At 30.2% G+C, this 16,781-nt stretch overlaps 1 protein-coding gene across 1 annotated transcript in view; it reads right to left on the bottom strand.

Moving 5' to 3' along the window:
- Positions 1-574: 574 nt before the first annotated feature.
- LOC25495763 (probable pectinesterase 53) overlaps positions 575-16,781 on the bottom strand; it is a 31,574-nt gene continuing 15,367 nt past the window's right edge. Inside the window, exons 6-11 of the mRNA XM_013595994.3 lie at positions 11,084-11,198; positions 4,786-5,009; positions 3,417-3,600; positions 3,032-3,235; positions 1,045-1,283; positions 575-960 (exon numbers count right to left, since the gene is read on the bottom strand). Of these exons, the coding sequence (XP_013451448.2) occupies positions 807-960; positions 1,045-1,283; positions 3,032-3,235; positions 3,417-3,600; positions 4,786-5,009; positions 11,084-11,198 (1,120 nt within the window). The 3' untranslated portion in view covers positions 575-806. The remainder of the gene's footprint in view (positions 961-1,044; positions 1,284-3,031; positions 3,236-3,416; positions 3,601-4,785; positions 5,010-11,083; positions 11,199-16,781) is intronic.

Here is a 16,781-nt window from a genome sequence, read left to right as displayed (position 1 = left end):
TTTTTTCTTTGTATTTTAATTTGGTCCATGTGGTGATGACTCAATGAAAATTGCATTGTAAAATGTTCATTAGTGCTAATTTATTTAATAAAAAATACCCTTCTTCAATTTTCAGATCATCTCATCTCTCTGTTGTGTGTTTCAGATCACCTCATCTCTTTGATCTCTGTGTTTCAGATCGTTGTTGTTGAGAGATCAGTTGTCATCCATGTATTCCTAATGCCTAATTATATTCATTGAACATGAACATCATCAGTTGTCATCAGTTTTACAACATCATCAGTTTATGGTTTATCTAACACTTTCACTGAATTATATAATTTTCCTAGTAATGTTTATCAATCACTTGAAGATAGTGCAACAGTTTGTCCAATATCCACTTGAGTGACTTGACTATTGAAGTCATGCTCTAGATATTCGATAGTAGTTTTAAGGATGTTAAGACTCCTACATTAAATGAGATAAAACCTGAAAAATGTTATCTCTCATCTGTATAGCTCACTACTCATGCTTAGTTTCTGAGTAATATGAAATCAGTTAAGAAGAATCTTGAAAATGGTTGGAATATCAGCACAATTTAGATATTAGAACTAAATATAAATTTTATAGCAGCAGCAGTATAGAGATTACACGATGACGAGAAAGGGGAAACCATGTAGTAAGTACCTCAGGGAGGTGGCTATAATTTTCCCTTAAAATTAACATTAATACTTGATTTCAACTAGGTAGTTATAGATTACTGGAGGTGGAATGTGATCTAATTACATATCCTGCCAATCTTCATGTAATGAATCTTATAATTTTCCCTAACTAGGCCTGACCAGCCATGTATCACCCTGAATGAACTGTGTGCCGATAAACTGCCGTGCCTCTGTGTCTGTTAATCTATGTACCCAAGGAGGTCTACCAGCTAAATTGGATCCAAGCCCAGTACACTTGTACTCTCCATAGTACACAGTCCTGCATTTACACAGACAAATACATCAATAATAAGCGCTCCTATAATAATTTTTACTATACAATTTAATTAATTATAATACTCACAAGCTGCGATTTTGATTATCCATAGTATCATCCCATCCTTGGGGGAAAATAAGATTGTCCATGCTGGTGTAAGAGTAAATGACTCTCGAGTACACTCCCCAAGGTCTTCCCAGATAAACTTTCCCACTGCCTATTGCATGGCTATTTTGAATGGAAAATCCACTCTCCATTGACTCTTTTGATCTGTCTTGAGCAGTGATAAATCCCATCTTCTCGGCTATGGACTTTATAATGCAACCCTGTACAGTTGATTAAGGAATTGTAGAAGAGGCAGTTATGCATGTGTGCAGTTTTATGAATCTTCTATAATATATATCTACGACTGTGTAGCCTATTTTCCATTCCCAATTCTGTTCAAATGAGTTGTTATCAAGTTAATCAAACAATAGCTAAAGATTATAGTTGAAGGGCTATGTACAATTTATTCCTGTTATTTTGAACATATTAACAAGGGTTTCCTTTTCCTAATTACACTTTAACATGCCTCTCAGGCTCTCAGTCACATTCCAAATTGGTTTTTGTTTATTTTCTCTACTTATAAATCTATTGGCTTGCAATTGTATAATAGGGATTACATTAGAATTTTATCACTTTGGTTTAGACTTAACTAAATTGTAACTGCAGTTTCTCTTTAATTTCCTTTTTTTCATCATCTTAATTTAGAACCCTTTATGAAAACAAATATTCAAAACATTAATATTAGGATATGGTTTCCTGTATATCATTCTCTCCCTCACTATGTCTCACTTCCTTCCAAACTTTCAATGTGATTACATTCAATGATGTCATTTTCTAAAATTGTTATCGGTGTCAACGTGTCAGTGTCGTGTCCGGTGTCAACGTGTCAGTGCTTCATAAGAATAAGGTTTGACATATACATTTACATCACTTTAATATCTTATTCTTATTATAATTCTATATTTTATTATTGATCACTTTCATTTCCAATACATAGATACACCAATATATGCAAAAGTGAAAGCATAGTTCAAAATTGAGTAGTGGAACTGGAAAGGATTTTCTTAAAAGTAAAGCAAAAACAATTGAAAACTATTGAAGATCAGTAAGAGTAAATAATATCTAAATTTCTAACATTGAAGAAATCATGCGTACTTGTATAATTGTACATGAAGCCTCCGCCGACAATGAAGAAGGTTTGGTAACTAAACCTACATATCATCCATCGATCACAGGAAAGGAAACTTTTACACATTACAGTTTTCTTTAATAGAATTTCTTTAAAATATTTTTAGTTGCATTTACCAAATTAGTACGCATTGATGGAAGATCTGGAACATAAAAACTAATCGTACAAAATATTTGAAGAAAGTATGAATCATAGGCCATACTTATTAATCAAAGGAATGCATGTAATGGGGAAACAACCCCCTTTACCTCTGTCTTCTCCCTTCGGTTCTTTATTATGTTCACATTCTTCCCCATAATTTGTTTTTTTTTCTTCTTTTCTTAAACTTATTCACTTTCTTTAAATTGAGATAGTTGGTTGATTCACTATTCAAATGCGTCTTTTGTAAGGCCAGGTTGATTTTTTAAACATCTTTGAGGACCAAATTATATGTTAATTTGTCTTCCATTGTACATTTTGAATTCATTATTTATCAGTATTTTTTACAATGTACTCTTATGTAGTTTTGTATATATCATGTAGTTTTGTTGATTAAGATGAAATTATAAAGTCAGGGAAACATAATTCCTGCATGGCTTACATATTATATTTATATCTGATAAAATTCAGAGGTGTTAAAACTTTTATCATGATCATGAGGGTTATAAACTTTTTGAGATTTACATTTTATACACTTTGATGTTGCTTACTGATAAGTCATTGTATTATGAGGCCTGAATGTAAAAAAGAATGTATATTTCATCTAAATCAAAGATGAAGCATGTTAATATTACGCTGCTCATATATTCTTTTAAAGAAAGCATTTATAGGATCTATAAAAAAATTGAAATGGAAGCATACCTCATAAAGGGATCTCCCATGGCCGAAGATGAAATCCACGGAGCCTTGAATAAAGCAGTTTTCAAAATAATGCAACCCCTGATGATCATATAATGTGTCCTGAAATCCGTAAAACGAGCAGTTGTAAAACGCACTTTTGTTTCCTGAAGTGCGAAGTGCAACGGCTTGATCATCATTTGACCCAATACGAGGTGATGCCGTGTTCTGTTTTAATAAAAAAATATTGTAAGTAACCATTTTTATCATCCTTTTAATTATTTTATAAATTATGATTTTCATTTATAAATACAAGCAGGCTTGATCTTCATTTGATCCTCATAATAAGAGCTTAAAAAAAGCTATAAGGTGTATTTGGATTGATACTAAGTTAATTTATTTTCAGTACCTGAAATTTCATGTTAACTGCAATGAAATAGTCTGAATCCACGGCGACAGTTGCACTATTTAATGTCCTCAATGGTTTCCCATCACCTCCAATGTCATGTGCTGTATCATTCCCGATAACAATAGGCTGATCTGTTGGATCCCCTAAGAAAGTGATGAAAGGGAGTTTGACGAGGATCTTCTCCCTACAATTAAATTAATCATCACAGTCATGGTAGTCATAAATTAACCATCACAATGAAATTTTAGATTTCGTGTATGCAACTACGTATAAACAGCACATTTTCCAATGCTACTCTGAATTTTTCTTGCTGCAGATGCAGAGCACAAGGCTAACAACTCTAGCCACTTGGAATGAAAACTCAATGGTGAAACAAATGAATACTTATCCACATATACTATTTACTTCCTGTGCAATGTTAATAACTAGACTAGTCACAAAACACTTGCGTTCTCCAAATTCAGGGAAATATTAACCCCTTCTGTGAATTTCCCCTCACTGCATAGATATGTTTTTAATTGTTATTCGAATCAGAAGGGGCTCGGTTCTGTTTCATACAATTCATTCAACTTGGATGTGTGCACTGACACAGTAGATTTTAAGCATAAATGGCGTAAGATTACTAGCATAACACATGCAACAGTACACAATTTGATGAACCCATGAGTTCTCGAGTTGTCACTAAATATAACAGCATGCTCATGCCCGAAAACCTAAATTCCCATGTTGGCCTAGGTTCTACCTTACGCCATTTGCATGATAAAGCAAAATGTAAAATGTACTCATCACAAATAACCCTTTTGGCCCTATTTCTGTTAATGTTTTACTCTCTTGAGTTTTTAATTGGCCTTGTTTAACACTTCACAGTGAACACATCACAATCAAATCGTGGAAAATTTTGAGCAAGTTTCCAAAAAATGCAAACACATTACACTGCTCTCAAAGTAATTAAGAATCTAAGAGTAGGTCGCTATGAATTATCCAACAATTACCATCAAACCCTAGCAAACAACAATTGAAGAAGAAAAAGAAACAAACCAAAACATTGCGACTCTCAAAACTAGCATTAAGCATGCAGCAGATAGCATAAAATAGTAAAACTCTCTTTGGTTTCACCTCTCTAATAGAACCAAAACACACCATTTCTTACTTTTGACTACAAGTCGAGTTCTAATCAATTTCTAAATATAAAACTTAACCATATAGTGGAAAATAACTTAACCTTGTTTTGGAAAATAACTTAACCTTGTTACTTGGTTATCAAAACAATGTTAAGTAAACCTTTGTGTATTTCTCATGATATACAATATACATATGAGTTTAAAATTTATCCAGCAGCAAACACAAACTAAATCATGAACTTAATTACCTATAAACTCCAGCAGCAATTGAAACAATGACTCTCCTATTATTTTGTGGTGGAATGCTATTCAGAGCCTCTTGAATAGTCTTGAACTTTGATGATGCATCTTTACTTACTTTGATTATCACAGGATTGGCCTCAGCCTGTCGAAGCTTGAAATCAAGGCCATTTGAGAAAGATGAGGAAGATGATATCAAAATAACAATGCAGAAAAACTGAAGAAAGAATATCTTCAAAACCATATTGAAGAAATAGTGATATAGAACAGTAAAAACTCTTTAACTTCCACCAACTCATTTTCTAAGGGTGTGTTTGATTTATATAAAACAGAACAAATGACTGCTAAATCAGGAAATCAAATTAGTCTTAGTCTAGTTCTATAAATGGTTTAAGCAGTCACTAATTAATAATAATTCAAAGTATATAATAAAATGAGATAAAGCCGTTGATTAAGCAGCAAGAAATTAGCTTTTTAGCAAGTAAATCAAGTAACTTACTTCCATATCAGGAAATGAAATGGAAACTACATGATATCATAGATAATTCTAATTCTGGAATGGAAAATGGACACAGATTAACTAGTTCCATTAAGCAGCAAAAGTGAGCTTTAACTAAATCAGTGAATAAACTTATCTATGTTTGATTCTTCTGCATTAGTTATAGTCTTAATTAATACATAATTCAACTACATCATATCATAAATAATTCTAATTATGGAAAACAAAAATGGACACAAAACAACTAGTTCATTAAGCAGAAAAAAAATGAGCTTTTTAACTTATCTATGTTTGATTCTTATATATTAGTTTTAGTCCTCCTAATTAATAAATAATTCAACTAGTCCAAATCATAGATAATTCTAATTTTAGAAACCAAAATGGACACAAAACAACTAGTTGCATTAAGCAGAAAAAAAGAGCTTTTTAACTTATCTATGTTTGATTAATAAATAAATAATTCAAATTCAAATTCAAAGTAAGAATAATAATGAGTCAATGTAGTGTGGAATGGAAAAACTTGTGAATTAAGAATAGCAGAAATTATACTAATTCTGGAAAAAAATGAAGAACGTATGATATCTATAATTTGCATGATAAGATACAATTCAGATAATAAGTCAGAGAGGAAGCTACCTAATGAATCAATTTTGATTTGGAGAGAGAAAACCCTAATTCTTCAATTTTCCAATTTGGGAATTAGGGTTTGTTTTCACGGTGGAACAAGGGTTTGGATTGAGAAACGAAACGACGCCGTTCCGTTCGTTCCACTCTCTTTCTTTGTCTATTGTTCATTTTCAAATGTTTTTTTGTTTTTTATGAATGAATGAACTTGTTCATATGTTTTCACTTTTTTTTTTTATCCTACCAATTGAGCTATGGTTATGGACTGTTTTCACTTTCTATTAGTAGGATTCACTTTCATACATACCACATTTAAATATATGTACTACTAATATATATATATATATATATATATATATATATATATATATATATATATACACTCATATTCTATGAAGTTAGCTAAAATATACGATTTGGAGAATCCCACACATTTATTTTGTGACCAACGTTACATTGCTCTAAGTATATTTGTAGTTGCCCCTAAACAAGGTCTTGAGTTCAAGCAAGTTGGGTGGAAAAAATATGGTTCATAGGGAATACCTAGTAATAGTAGTCAATTAAAATCTTAGATGAAGATTAGTCATTGAAAAAAGTTAATGAAAATCTTACACCAAAATAATAAATAATAGTCCTTTCATATTTATTGACGATGTTAGACTCAACCTATATTGATTTTGAACAACACAATTTAACTTGCTTTTGGAAATATTAATTGTAGAAAAATGTTAGTAACAAATACTCTTAAAACATTTATTAATGAATCAAAAAGATAACTTTTTACATAAACAATTATGAATTTATTACTTGTAAAATATTTGACTTAGAATTCTAAGACAATCCCACTAGAGTTGATAATATAACGGGTTAAAAGATAAGTTTTATAAGATCTAAGTCTGTTATGTAAAATAACTTAAGGCATGTATAAATATGACACGTAACATGACATTGGTTTATATTTTAGGCTTGAGTTGAGCATTTTAATGGCATGATATAAATTAATGTGTTAGTCTACTTAAAAGTTTTTCATATATCAATAATTAAAATAATTTATATAAACAATCTTGAATATTTCTTGTCAAGAAAAAACAACATTTAATATTTAATATGATTGTGATATATATTTGTGTCGTTTGAAACTTGAAGTTTCAGGAAATCATGAGTTAGTTCCTATATTTATACAAACAATTGATGATGATTTATTTATTTTTTGACAATTAAGAACCATTTTATTTTACACTAGTAGGGATTAACAAGTATTCTATATTTAATATATTTAAGTTTATAAGTGACATTGTTATGACTTATAATTGCTAGTAAAAATAATAACCAGGACTTTTTTATAAATGAAAATAGACCAAAATTGAAACAGTATAGTAGTAAATTTATTTCCAGCTCAATAGTGAAAAAGACATATTCACATAAATAACAAACATATGAAATATAAAATTAAATAAAAGGTAATGAATAATTTTATAATTACAACTAAAAATAATAATGAAAAACTCAAGCAAACCCCATTATGTAAATGGTATTTTTCTTTTAATAGTACATATCTCATCTCATTATTCAAGTCTTAGGTAGTTCAGTTTGAATGACGATGAAACATACATAAGGGTATAAAATCATGTATTTTAGAAGAGGGACCACAGTGCATATTTCTAGTTAATTTGTGTTGTGTGTTGAATCAAATGGACAAAACATATTTCTTTTTTTTTCTCAATGGATATAATCATATAAAACACATTTATCTTAATTTTATGTCATTATACTATATTATACTGTTTATGTTCGGAAGCAAAGCAAAATAAACACAAGGATGTTGGAAGCTATAACCATCCAATCCATAATCTCTGTTTTAGCTAATTAATTGAAAGAAATTTTATTTGACCAAAAGAAATTATAATTTCATATTTGGAAGGGTATTTTACACTTCATCATTGTGAATGGTGATGATGTGTCTGTTTAACCTACTTTTGAAAATTTGATAAGTAGATTCAACTCCTCTCACTAACAAAATAACAACTAAGATTTTTTTGAAAAAAAACACTAAGAAAAATTGTGACACTAACAGTGTAGTAGTAAATTTAAGAATAGCAAATTAACTTTATGTTAAAGAGTCTCACATCAGATAAGATATAGTTTACAATAAGTTTATAAGTGGATGCAATTTTTATCTCACAAGTCGGTTTTGTAGGATTGTATTATCTCCAACTATAATTTTTAAGATGGTATCAGAACATCATTCAAGACCATTTGCTATCATGTTTCCGCAATCGAATTACCTACTATTTATGTTCACGCTTAATATTAAAAATTGTGTAATCAACACATTAAAATATTAAAAAAAATATACATGAAATTTATCAATTGATTTTATTTTTAAATCCTTAACATAAACGGATTGGGTGAAAATTAGCCTAACCCTTCTTTTTGAATCAACTAACGTAACCCTTCTTTTAATAGTTAAAGTCCCATTCTTTGCTATGCATTTTTTATGTAAACGTTACTTTGAGTAGTTCACATGTGATTGCTCAGTCATCTCAGTCAACATGTTTATTTTGTTTCTTTGCTATGCATTTTTTATGTTGCATTGCATGTACGCTCACATTTAACCTCATTTATATGTGTCCCAAAAGTGATGAGATCACAAACGAAATGGAAAAGGAAAGCACAAACATAGGAGAGTTTATCCTTAGTTTTGACATCAAATATATACCCCCTTCTCATGTCACATTCCTTGATCGTCCTAGGTAGACATTTGCAACAGTTCCCCCCATTATTGAAGATATGTGTGTCATTGGATTTTGCGACGGTTCAAACAACTATTTTAGAGAATATTGCGACGGTTTCTTTAAAGTCGATGAACTCTTAGTTCTTTTAGCATAACACTTATATTGTGTTTGGAACGAAGAAATCAATCATTTCTCTTGATTGGATATACCAAAAAAAGGTTATATATATAGGGGAGAGATATTTTGACTCCAAGAGTAACTCTTTTGAGTTACTCCAAATCACATCCTCCATTTTGTTTTCATCTAACCACCCTAATTGATTGTTAAATCATCTGTCATTATCAAGTAGTACTGAATCATTCCCTTGACGTAGAAACGGTTCCGGTCTTCCTCCTCCCTCATAGTTCTTAAGAAACAAGGATTTGAATATGAATTAATTAAATTCATTGGCAAGTTTAGTTTTTTTGATAAATTTCAGATCTTTGTTTTCAAGCTGCCAAAATTATGAATTACAGTGTCTGCCACACTTATCCTCAACCATCTCACCTCACCTCTCCATCCAGAATTTTGTACAATCATTTAAATTTGAGAATTTTGTTATTCAAAGATAAGGAGAATAAAATTATTGGAATTTAAAAACAATGAAAAGTTGCTAGATTTTTACGGAGTCCAAATTGTTTGTGGAAATCCAAGGGCATAAAATAAAGACCCTGTAGCCATAGAATTGAAAATTTGAAATTCAAAGGCAATTTTGTTCATGACTATTTGATAATCTTTGAGAACATACATGGATGGATTGAGGAAAAAGATCTTAACAGCGTATTCATTTTTCTTAGTGACACCGCAATAAGGGAGCAATGTAGAAGATAATAGTGCTTGATCATGAAGATGATTTAATAATTAATTAAGGATCGTTAAATTAAAACACAATGGAGGGATGTGATTTGGAGTAACTCAAAAGAGTTACTATTGGAGTCAAAATATCCCTCCTTTTTTTTTTTGGTGACAACTAGGGTACCCATGGAAGAATAGTGGGTAATTTACCCTAACCAATACACATTAGCCACATAAGCACATTTTTAAGTGGTATCCATGAACTATCTTGACCCCACCAACAAATTGCTCATTTTCATTGGTTGATGGGTAAATTACCCACCATTCTTCAAAGGTAATCTAGAAAAAACCTTTATATATATATATATATATATATATATATAACTTATGTATCCTATTAAAGTTGGGAATAAGGTGGGTCGATTTAGATTTTCCAAGACCTTAAGTCTTATCTATAAAACTAGTTACAAACCCGTGCCCGTGCTTCGCACGGGTTGAATAACGTATCTTGTAAAAAATTTGTTCAAAAAAAAAGTGCAAATTAATGAATATTGCACAAACTCGGATATTCTAAATAAATCACTTTTATTGTATTTAAAAAAAAAAACTTTGTTTTTTTTTAGGGATTAAAATAGAAAAATCTTTGTTATAAAGGAGAAATGAGCAAATTAAGGGAAATAGCTGCATTTTCCTAAGAAATTGCTGTCGTTCATAAATGACAATCTAATGAAGAATCACAATGATTTCTTAAAAAAAATTACATCTATAAGAACATTATAATCGGAGAAAACACGTAAATAAATTAAAGCACATAACTATGCAATATAAAACATCAGTTTTGAACTTTCCATCTTGAATTTCCTTAAATAACTTAAAGCGAAATTCATGAGTAACAATGTCAGTTAACTTGTCATACTTCTACACCTTTGTACCAGAAGCAAAAAAAACCTTAATGTCCAATCCAATAATCCACACATAAAAATAGAAATACAAAAACAAATAAAACAAATATGATTTGGACATTCGGAAAATAGGATTTGGAGTCCTTTGATTCTCATTACTACCAGTCACAATCCAAGAATCCAGCACTTAAAATCTTATTTTTCAAATGTCCAAATCATTTTTGAGATCCTTAATGTAGTCATAATCCTTTGACATTGAAAGTCCTATATGGAAATACAATAATACATCATTTAATTTTATTCCCTTTGTTCATTCTCATATCGAAAGAATCTAACATATTTCTATCTGATCAATTTTTGTATCATGAAATCAACGTGAACTTAAATGCACAAAATTCTGTATCATCAACTTTCTTGACCTCAATGATGTGACCAAAACAAATTTTCACCAATTTTTCAATGATCGATGATATATGAAAAAATTAACCAAATATGAAAACTGTTACAGCTTTAGGATTACTCACAAAAACTAAAATAACCCACATGCATCAATTTTTCAACTACAGTACCAGAAGGTAAATTAACAATTGTGTCAAAACCTTACCACTGAAGAAAAATCGAATTAAAAACAGAATAAGCAGCGGATAAAATTTTCGATTTTCTTTCCTTGGATCATTACGAATTACACATGAATAAGTGATCCGATTGTTACCTCGAAGTGTGGAATCTGAAAGCTGGAAACTGGAATCACGATCACAACAAAGCAAGCAGCAAGCAGCAAAGCCTCTAGCAAGTCCAAACGAACAGTGCTCCTCCAAAACTCGTTGCTAGCCAAGGAATCAGAAGTTTCAGAGAGCTAAGGTTTCTCAAAAACGTGCAACCTCAAACTTCAGCAATAGGGTTCTATTTATAGAACTCCTTGTGTGCTCTGCAATGCCACTATTGGGCTTCAGTAAGCCCAATAACATGTTTACTAATTCTGCTAACTAATTAACGTTATTTACTAAACGCATCCTTATATAAGTCATACTTATATATTTCTATTTTGATTGTTCTTTGTGTGTGACCCTATAGGTTCTAGTCACGTTGGTAATAATATTAAATCTAATATTTATTACTATAAATAATGAGCGTTATCTAGCAACACATCATTGCTACCCAAGTGACAAGAATGTCAAGTGATCTGACGAAACATTTTCCATGATAATAATTATGTGTACAATTACTCCTTTGTCTCGATATCTTTATTGATCCCAATGCATAGATATTGTCACCTTTGTATAGATCAATGTTTATATTTCTTGATTCCGAAATATACTGAATAACGAATAAGTCCAATATCTCATATTGACTTAGTTCGGCATAACCATGCAATTTTACAGTCATATTTCATCAAGAGGCCTAAAGATATATCTCCTGTTTATGAGGAGGGACAAATCACATCTAGGACACTCATATCCCTCAGCATGATTCATCAAGTACCCATCAACCAATGTTATGGTTATCCTTTTACAGACAACGTTAGAAGGGAAACAAAATACTTGAGTCCACATCTAGGGATCATAGTGGTTTCAGGTCTAAGAGCGATATACACTATTATCATTGTGAGAATATCTTATGACAATTAATCTCATAACGTACTATGTAGTATTCTCACGGTGGGTCTATCCAGTATAAATATTACTCCTAATATTTATACCTATGTATAGACTTAATATCTCATATCTATAACCCATGAGATGCGGTCATCAGTCTACATATATAATAGTCTCGACGCTTTATTATTATCCTAATTATATTAAAGCTTGACTACGGATACATTTAAGAATAGTGTTCTTTATGATAATGTAATCTCATGATTAAGTCACACTTAATATATTATTACACAACTATCTATTCTAAGGACTTTATTAACATTACTATGAATATAATAAAGAGTGTCATATATTATTCAATAATAAAAATCATGATACATAAGATAAGTTTAACATAAACTATTGGCCTCTAGGGCTTAAACCAACAATATAAAGGTGCAATATATATAAGTATAATTTTTTTAGGCATCTATACCTTTTTTGAAGAAAATACATCTACAATTTTACTTTTAATTAAAATAAAAAATATTATAAAAATAATCATACGTATTATGCAATGCCAAAAAAAAAAAAAAAAAAAAAAAACGCATTAGAGTAACAAAAAAAACCGACACACAAAAAGTATTACTCTAAATGTTAATGTGTGTGTGTATATTAGCGAGGTTGAAGAAAGAAAATAAAAATATTTATTATCATTAAATGACAGCGTGAATAAAAATATTTGTGAGGTTGTGATAATTAAACGATATTTAAATTAAATATATAAGTGATAAAAAGATAATAAATTTCCTTTGAAAAAAAGGTAGAAAAATTAAGAGGAACATCCTTAAACAAAATTAAATGGAACGGTTCAAAAAAAAATTAAATGGAAGAAAAAAATATATTGAAATATAATATTAAAAAATAAAAGAATAGGTTCCCAATGTGAATTGAAGAGAGATGCTTCTGAAATAAATTGTCGAGAAGTAAACCAAGTTGCTTGGACTCCAGTGGCAAGGAGCTCCTTCCAAGGACGTACCCGAGGAATACCGGGTTCGATTCCGAGGAGGAACAACGCTTGGCCAGTGTGCATGCCTCTACGCACGAACCGGATTAGTCGCCCACCTTTGGTGGGTTAGAAACCAGTGCGAAAGCAAAAAAAAAATAAAAATATTGTCGAGAAGTAGTTTTGTGAAGTAGCATTCAATAACTTTTGGCCAAAGCTCATTCAATTCAATTTTATGCATTAAAAAAAGTACCTTTTTTAATAAGTACTAATTGATTTTGTATTTGGCTTAACTTCTCCTTAAAAATATAGAGAAGTTGAAAAACAACCGGGTCAAACAGTATCTTAATCTCCCACAACGACGGTGTAGATAGCACTCAACGCAACACTAAAAAAAGTTATATGCATTAGCATAACAAAAAAAAAACAGACAGACGGACATAAAATATTACTCTATACATTAATGTGTGTGTGTATATATTCGCGAGGTTGAAGAAAGGAAATAAAAATATTTGGTATCATTAAATGACAGCGTGAATAAAAATATTTGTGAGGTTGTGATGATTAAACGATATTGAAATTAAATATATAAGTGATAAAAAGATAATAAAATTCCTTTGAAAAAAAAGATAATAAAATTAAATGGAACCTCCTTAAAAAATTAAATGGAACGGTTCAAAAAATAAAATAAAATAAAATAAAATGGAAGAAAAAAATATATTGAAATATAATATTAAAAAATAAAAGAAAATGTTCCCAGCGTGAGTTGAAAAGAAGTGTTTGTGAAATAAATTATCGAGAAATAATTTTTTAAAGTAACTTTCAACAACTTTTTTGCCAAAGCTCATTCCCTTCAATTTTAGGCATTCAAAAAAGTATTTTTTTATTAAGTACTTAATTGATACTGCGTTTGGTCTAACTCCTCCTTAAAAACGTAGAGAGGTTGGAAAAAAGTCACAACGATAATGTAGAAGCAAGTGAATTTATGTTTATTTTTATTCTTTTAAAATAAATAAAAAATAAAAAAGAAAATAATATAAAATAAATAAAAAATAAAAAAATTTGGATGAGGTGGCACTCACCAAGATTAAGGAGTTGTAGAATTACTAAATTGCCCCTTCTAGGGGCAAAATTGTAAATTTATATAGCATCAATTTTAATAAATAGTTAGTAGATAACCTAAGGCATAAGTTTGATATGTAGTCTAATCTAAAAATTAATTTAGTGATGTCATTTTGACCTTCATTTATTTTTTGGTGATTATTAATTTGTGGTACCTATTCCCAACTCATGAAGTCTGAGTTCTTCAACTCCTCTCACTAGCAAAATAACAACTGCGACATTTTGTATAAAGAAAATAGAGGAAAATTGAAACAGTATAGTCGTAAATTTAAGAAAATCATAGACCATGATTGCAGTGGACATTCTTTCCAGCACAATAGTGAAAAAAGGACATTTTCACATAAATAACAAACATATGAACTATAAAATTAAATAAAAAGCAACGAATAATTTTATAACTTCAACTAAAAATAATAATGAAAAAATCAAGCAAATGTCATTATGTAAATGGTATTTTTCCTTTAATAGTACAAATCTCATTATTCAAACATAAGAGTATAAAATCATGTGTTGTAGAAGAGGGACCACAGTGCATATTTCTAGTTAATTTGTGGTGTTTGCTGCATCAAATGTACAAAACATATTTATTTATTTTCTAAATGGATAAAACACATCTTAATCTTTATGTCATTTTTTATTTTTTTGAGAGAATCTTTATGTCATTATACTGTTTATGTTTGGAAGCAAAGCAAAATAAACACACAAGAATGTTGGAAGCTAGAATCATCCAATCCATAATCTTTGTTTTAGCTAACTAATTGAAAGAAATTTTATCATACCAAAAAAAAAATTATACTTTCATCTTTGGAAGGTATTTTACACTTCATCACTATGAATGGTGATGATGTGTCCGTTTGATCTACTTTTGAAAAAATTGATAAGTAATAGATTCAACTCCTCTCACTAACAAATAACAACTAAGATGTTTTTGAAAAAAATATTGAGGAAAATTTTAACAGTGTAGTAGTAAATTTAAGAATAGCAAATGAACTTTCTGTTAAAAGTCTTACATCAGATAAGAGATGGTTTACAATAAATTTATAAGTGGAGGCAACTTTCATCTTACAAGTGAGTTTTGTGTGATTATGTTATGTCCCGCTATAATTTTTAAGATGGTATCATAACATCATTCAAGATCCGTTAGATCATGTGCTATAATGTTTTCGCAATCAAACTACCTATTATTTATGTTCACACTTTATATTAAAAATTGTGTAATCAACACATTAAAATACTAAAATGATGTCCATAGGATACTCGTTAGCAAGATCCATGAAATAAATCCCTCAAGGCACTTGTTAAGAAGATTAAGGGAAATTGTGGGTTGACATCCTTTATAACTTCAAATGACATTTTTATTCATATTTCTCTACCCTTTTATCAATTAATTTCTCTCTCATACACTAAACAAATACCACATAAAGGTGTGCAATAAAGGATTGCCACATAGAATCTCTTTTCTTACTCCTTAATCTTATTAGGTCTGCATACAATTAACCCTAGAAATTTGGCTCCAAATCTGCTGCATTAATTGCTGTAATTGTAGCCCGGCAAATTTCCCTCTAAATACCAAGATTTGAATTTCAAAAAGAATTCCAATAATTGAATTTCCAAAAAATGATGTTAGGAATCAGAGAAATTTTCTCCTATTTTTCCTCCACTTTTCAATGTGCAATATTGATACAATAGACTGCATTAATTTCCATCCTTTGCTATGCCGCCTAGAAAACTAAAACCTCTCCACTCACCATATATGTTGGCTTTCCCATACATACATGTATATCATCTTGCTGCTCATATCATCCTGGTTGTTGGTTTCATCGTAAGAAGCGCTTTTCTTCTCTATTTTCTCCTCTAACTTAATTGCTGCCATAGCCAATTTCCCCTGTTACGACTTGCAAGAGGTCGATATGTCTGGGCTTCACGGCGGTTTGAATCTCACACGACAATCTTCTTCTTCCAAGCTAAATTTCTTAACCCTAACTCTATGATTATGGACCTGTGTCCGCGGCTCATCTGCATTTGCAGCTCACATGCTGTCTGCAAATGTAATTCATTATTTATACAAATTGGAGGTATGTTACTTTCTAAATTATGTTTCTGATTTTTTGCTTTGGTTTGAATTGAAAGAAGAAACCATGCGAAAACAAAGTAAAGGAGACCTATGTAATGAAAAGAAGGTGTAAATTGTTCCACCAGAAATTTCGTTATTAAGGTCATGCACCAATTTCGTGTTCACATGCTTTATCAGTATCTATGCTTTTTCTGCTTATTCCATGCATGTAGGTTTAAGTAAATTGCATCTCTATTTCGTTATTAAGTTGCTTTGCTTTTTTTTTTTTTTTTTTTTTTTTTTTTTGCATATTATTATTGAGTAAATTGAGATTTATGAGTTGTTATAGATTGGTCATAATCTGTTTATTATGTATCACAACTACTTTTCAGCAAATAGCATCCAAATCCATATCTTCTAAAGTCACAGCTTTATGTAAACACTATAAGAAAAACACTATCAAAATCTTTGTCAATAGTGAATCAAAGTATATTTTATATTTGTTGGGTTTATGTATACAGTTATTTTCCTTTTCCATTTATTCACTATTTTGCGTCGTTATGTCATATCTCAAAATGTAGTTGAATTCTGTCACATTTTCTTCTATCAGATTGTATCTTCTCTATGCATTCAAAGCCTTTAAATTTGATTTTCT

The sequence above is a fragment of the Medicago truncatula genome, chromosome 6 (genome assembly GCF_003473485.1).
Source record: "Medicago truncatula cultivar Jemalong A17 chromosome 6, MtrunA17r5.0-ANR, whole genome shotgun sequence".
In the NCBI taxonomy this organism is placed as follows: Eukaryota; Viridiplantae; Streptophyta; class Magnoliopsida; order Fabales; family Fabaceae; genus Medicago; species Medicago truncatula.
The sequence above is the reverse complement of the archived record's forward strand: the minus strand, read 5'-3'. Positions and strand labels throughout refer to the sequence as shown.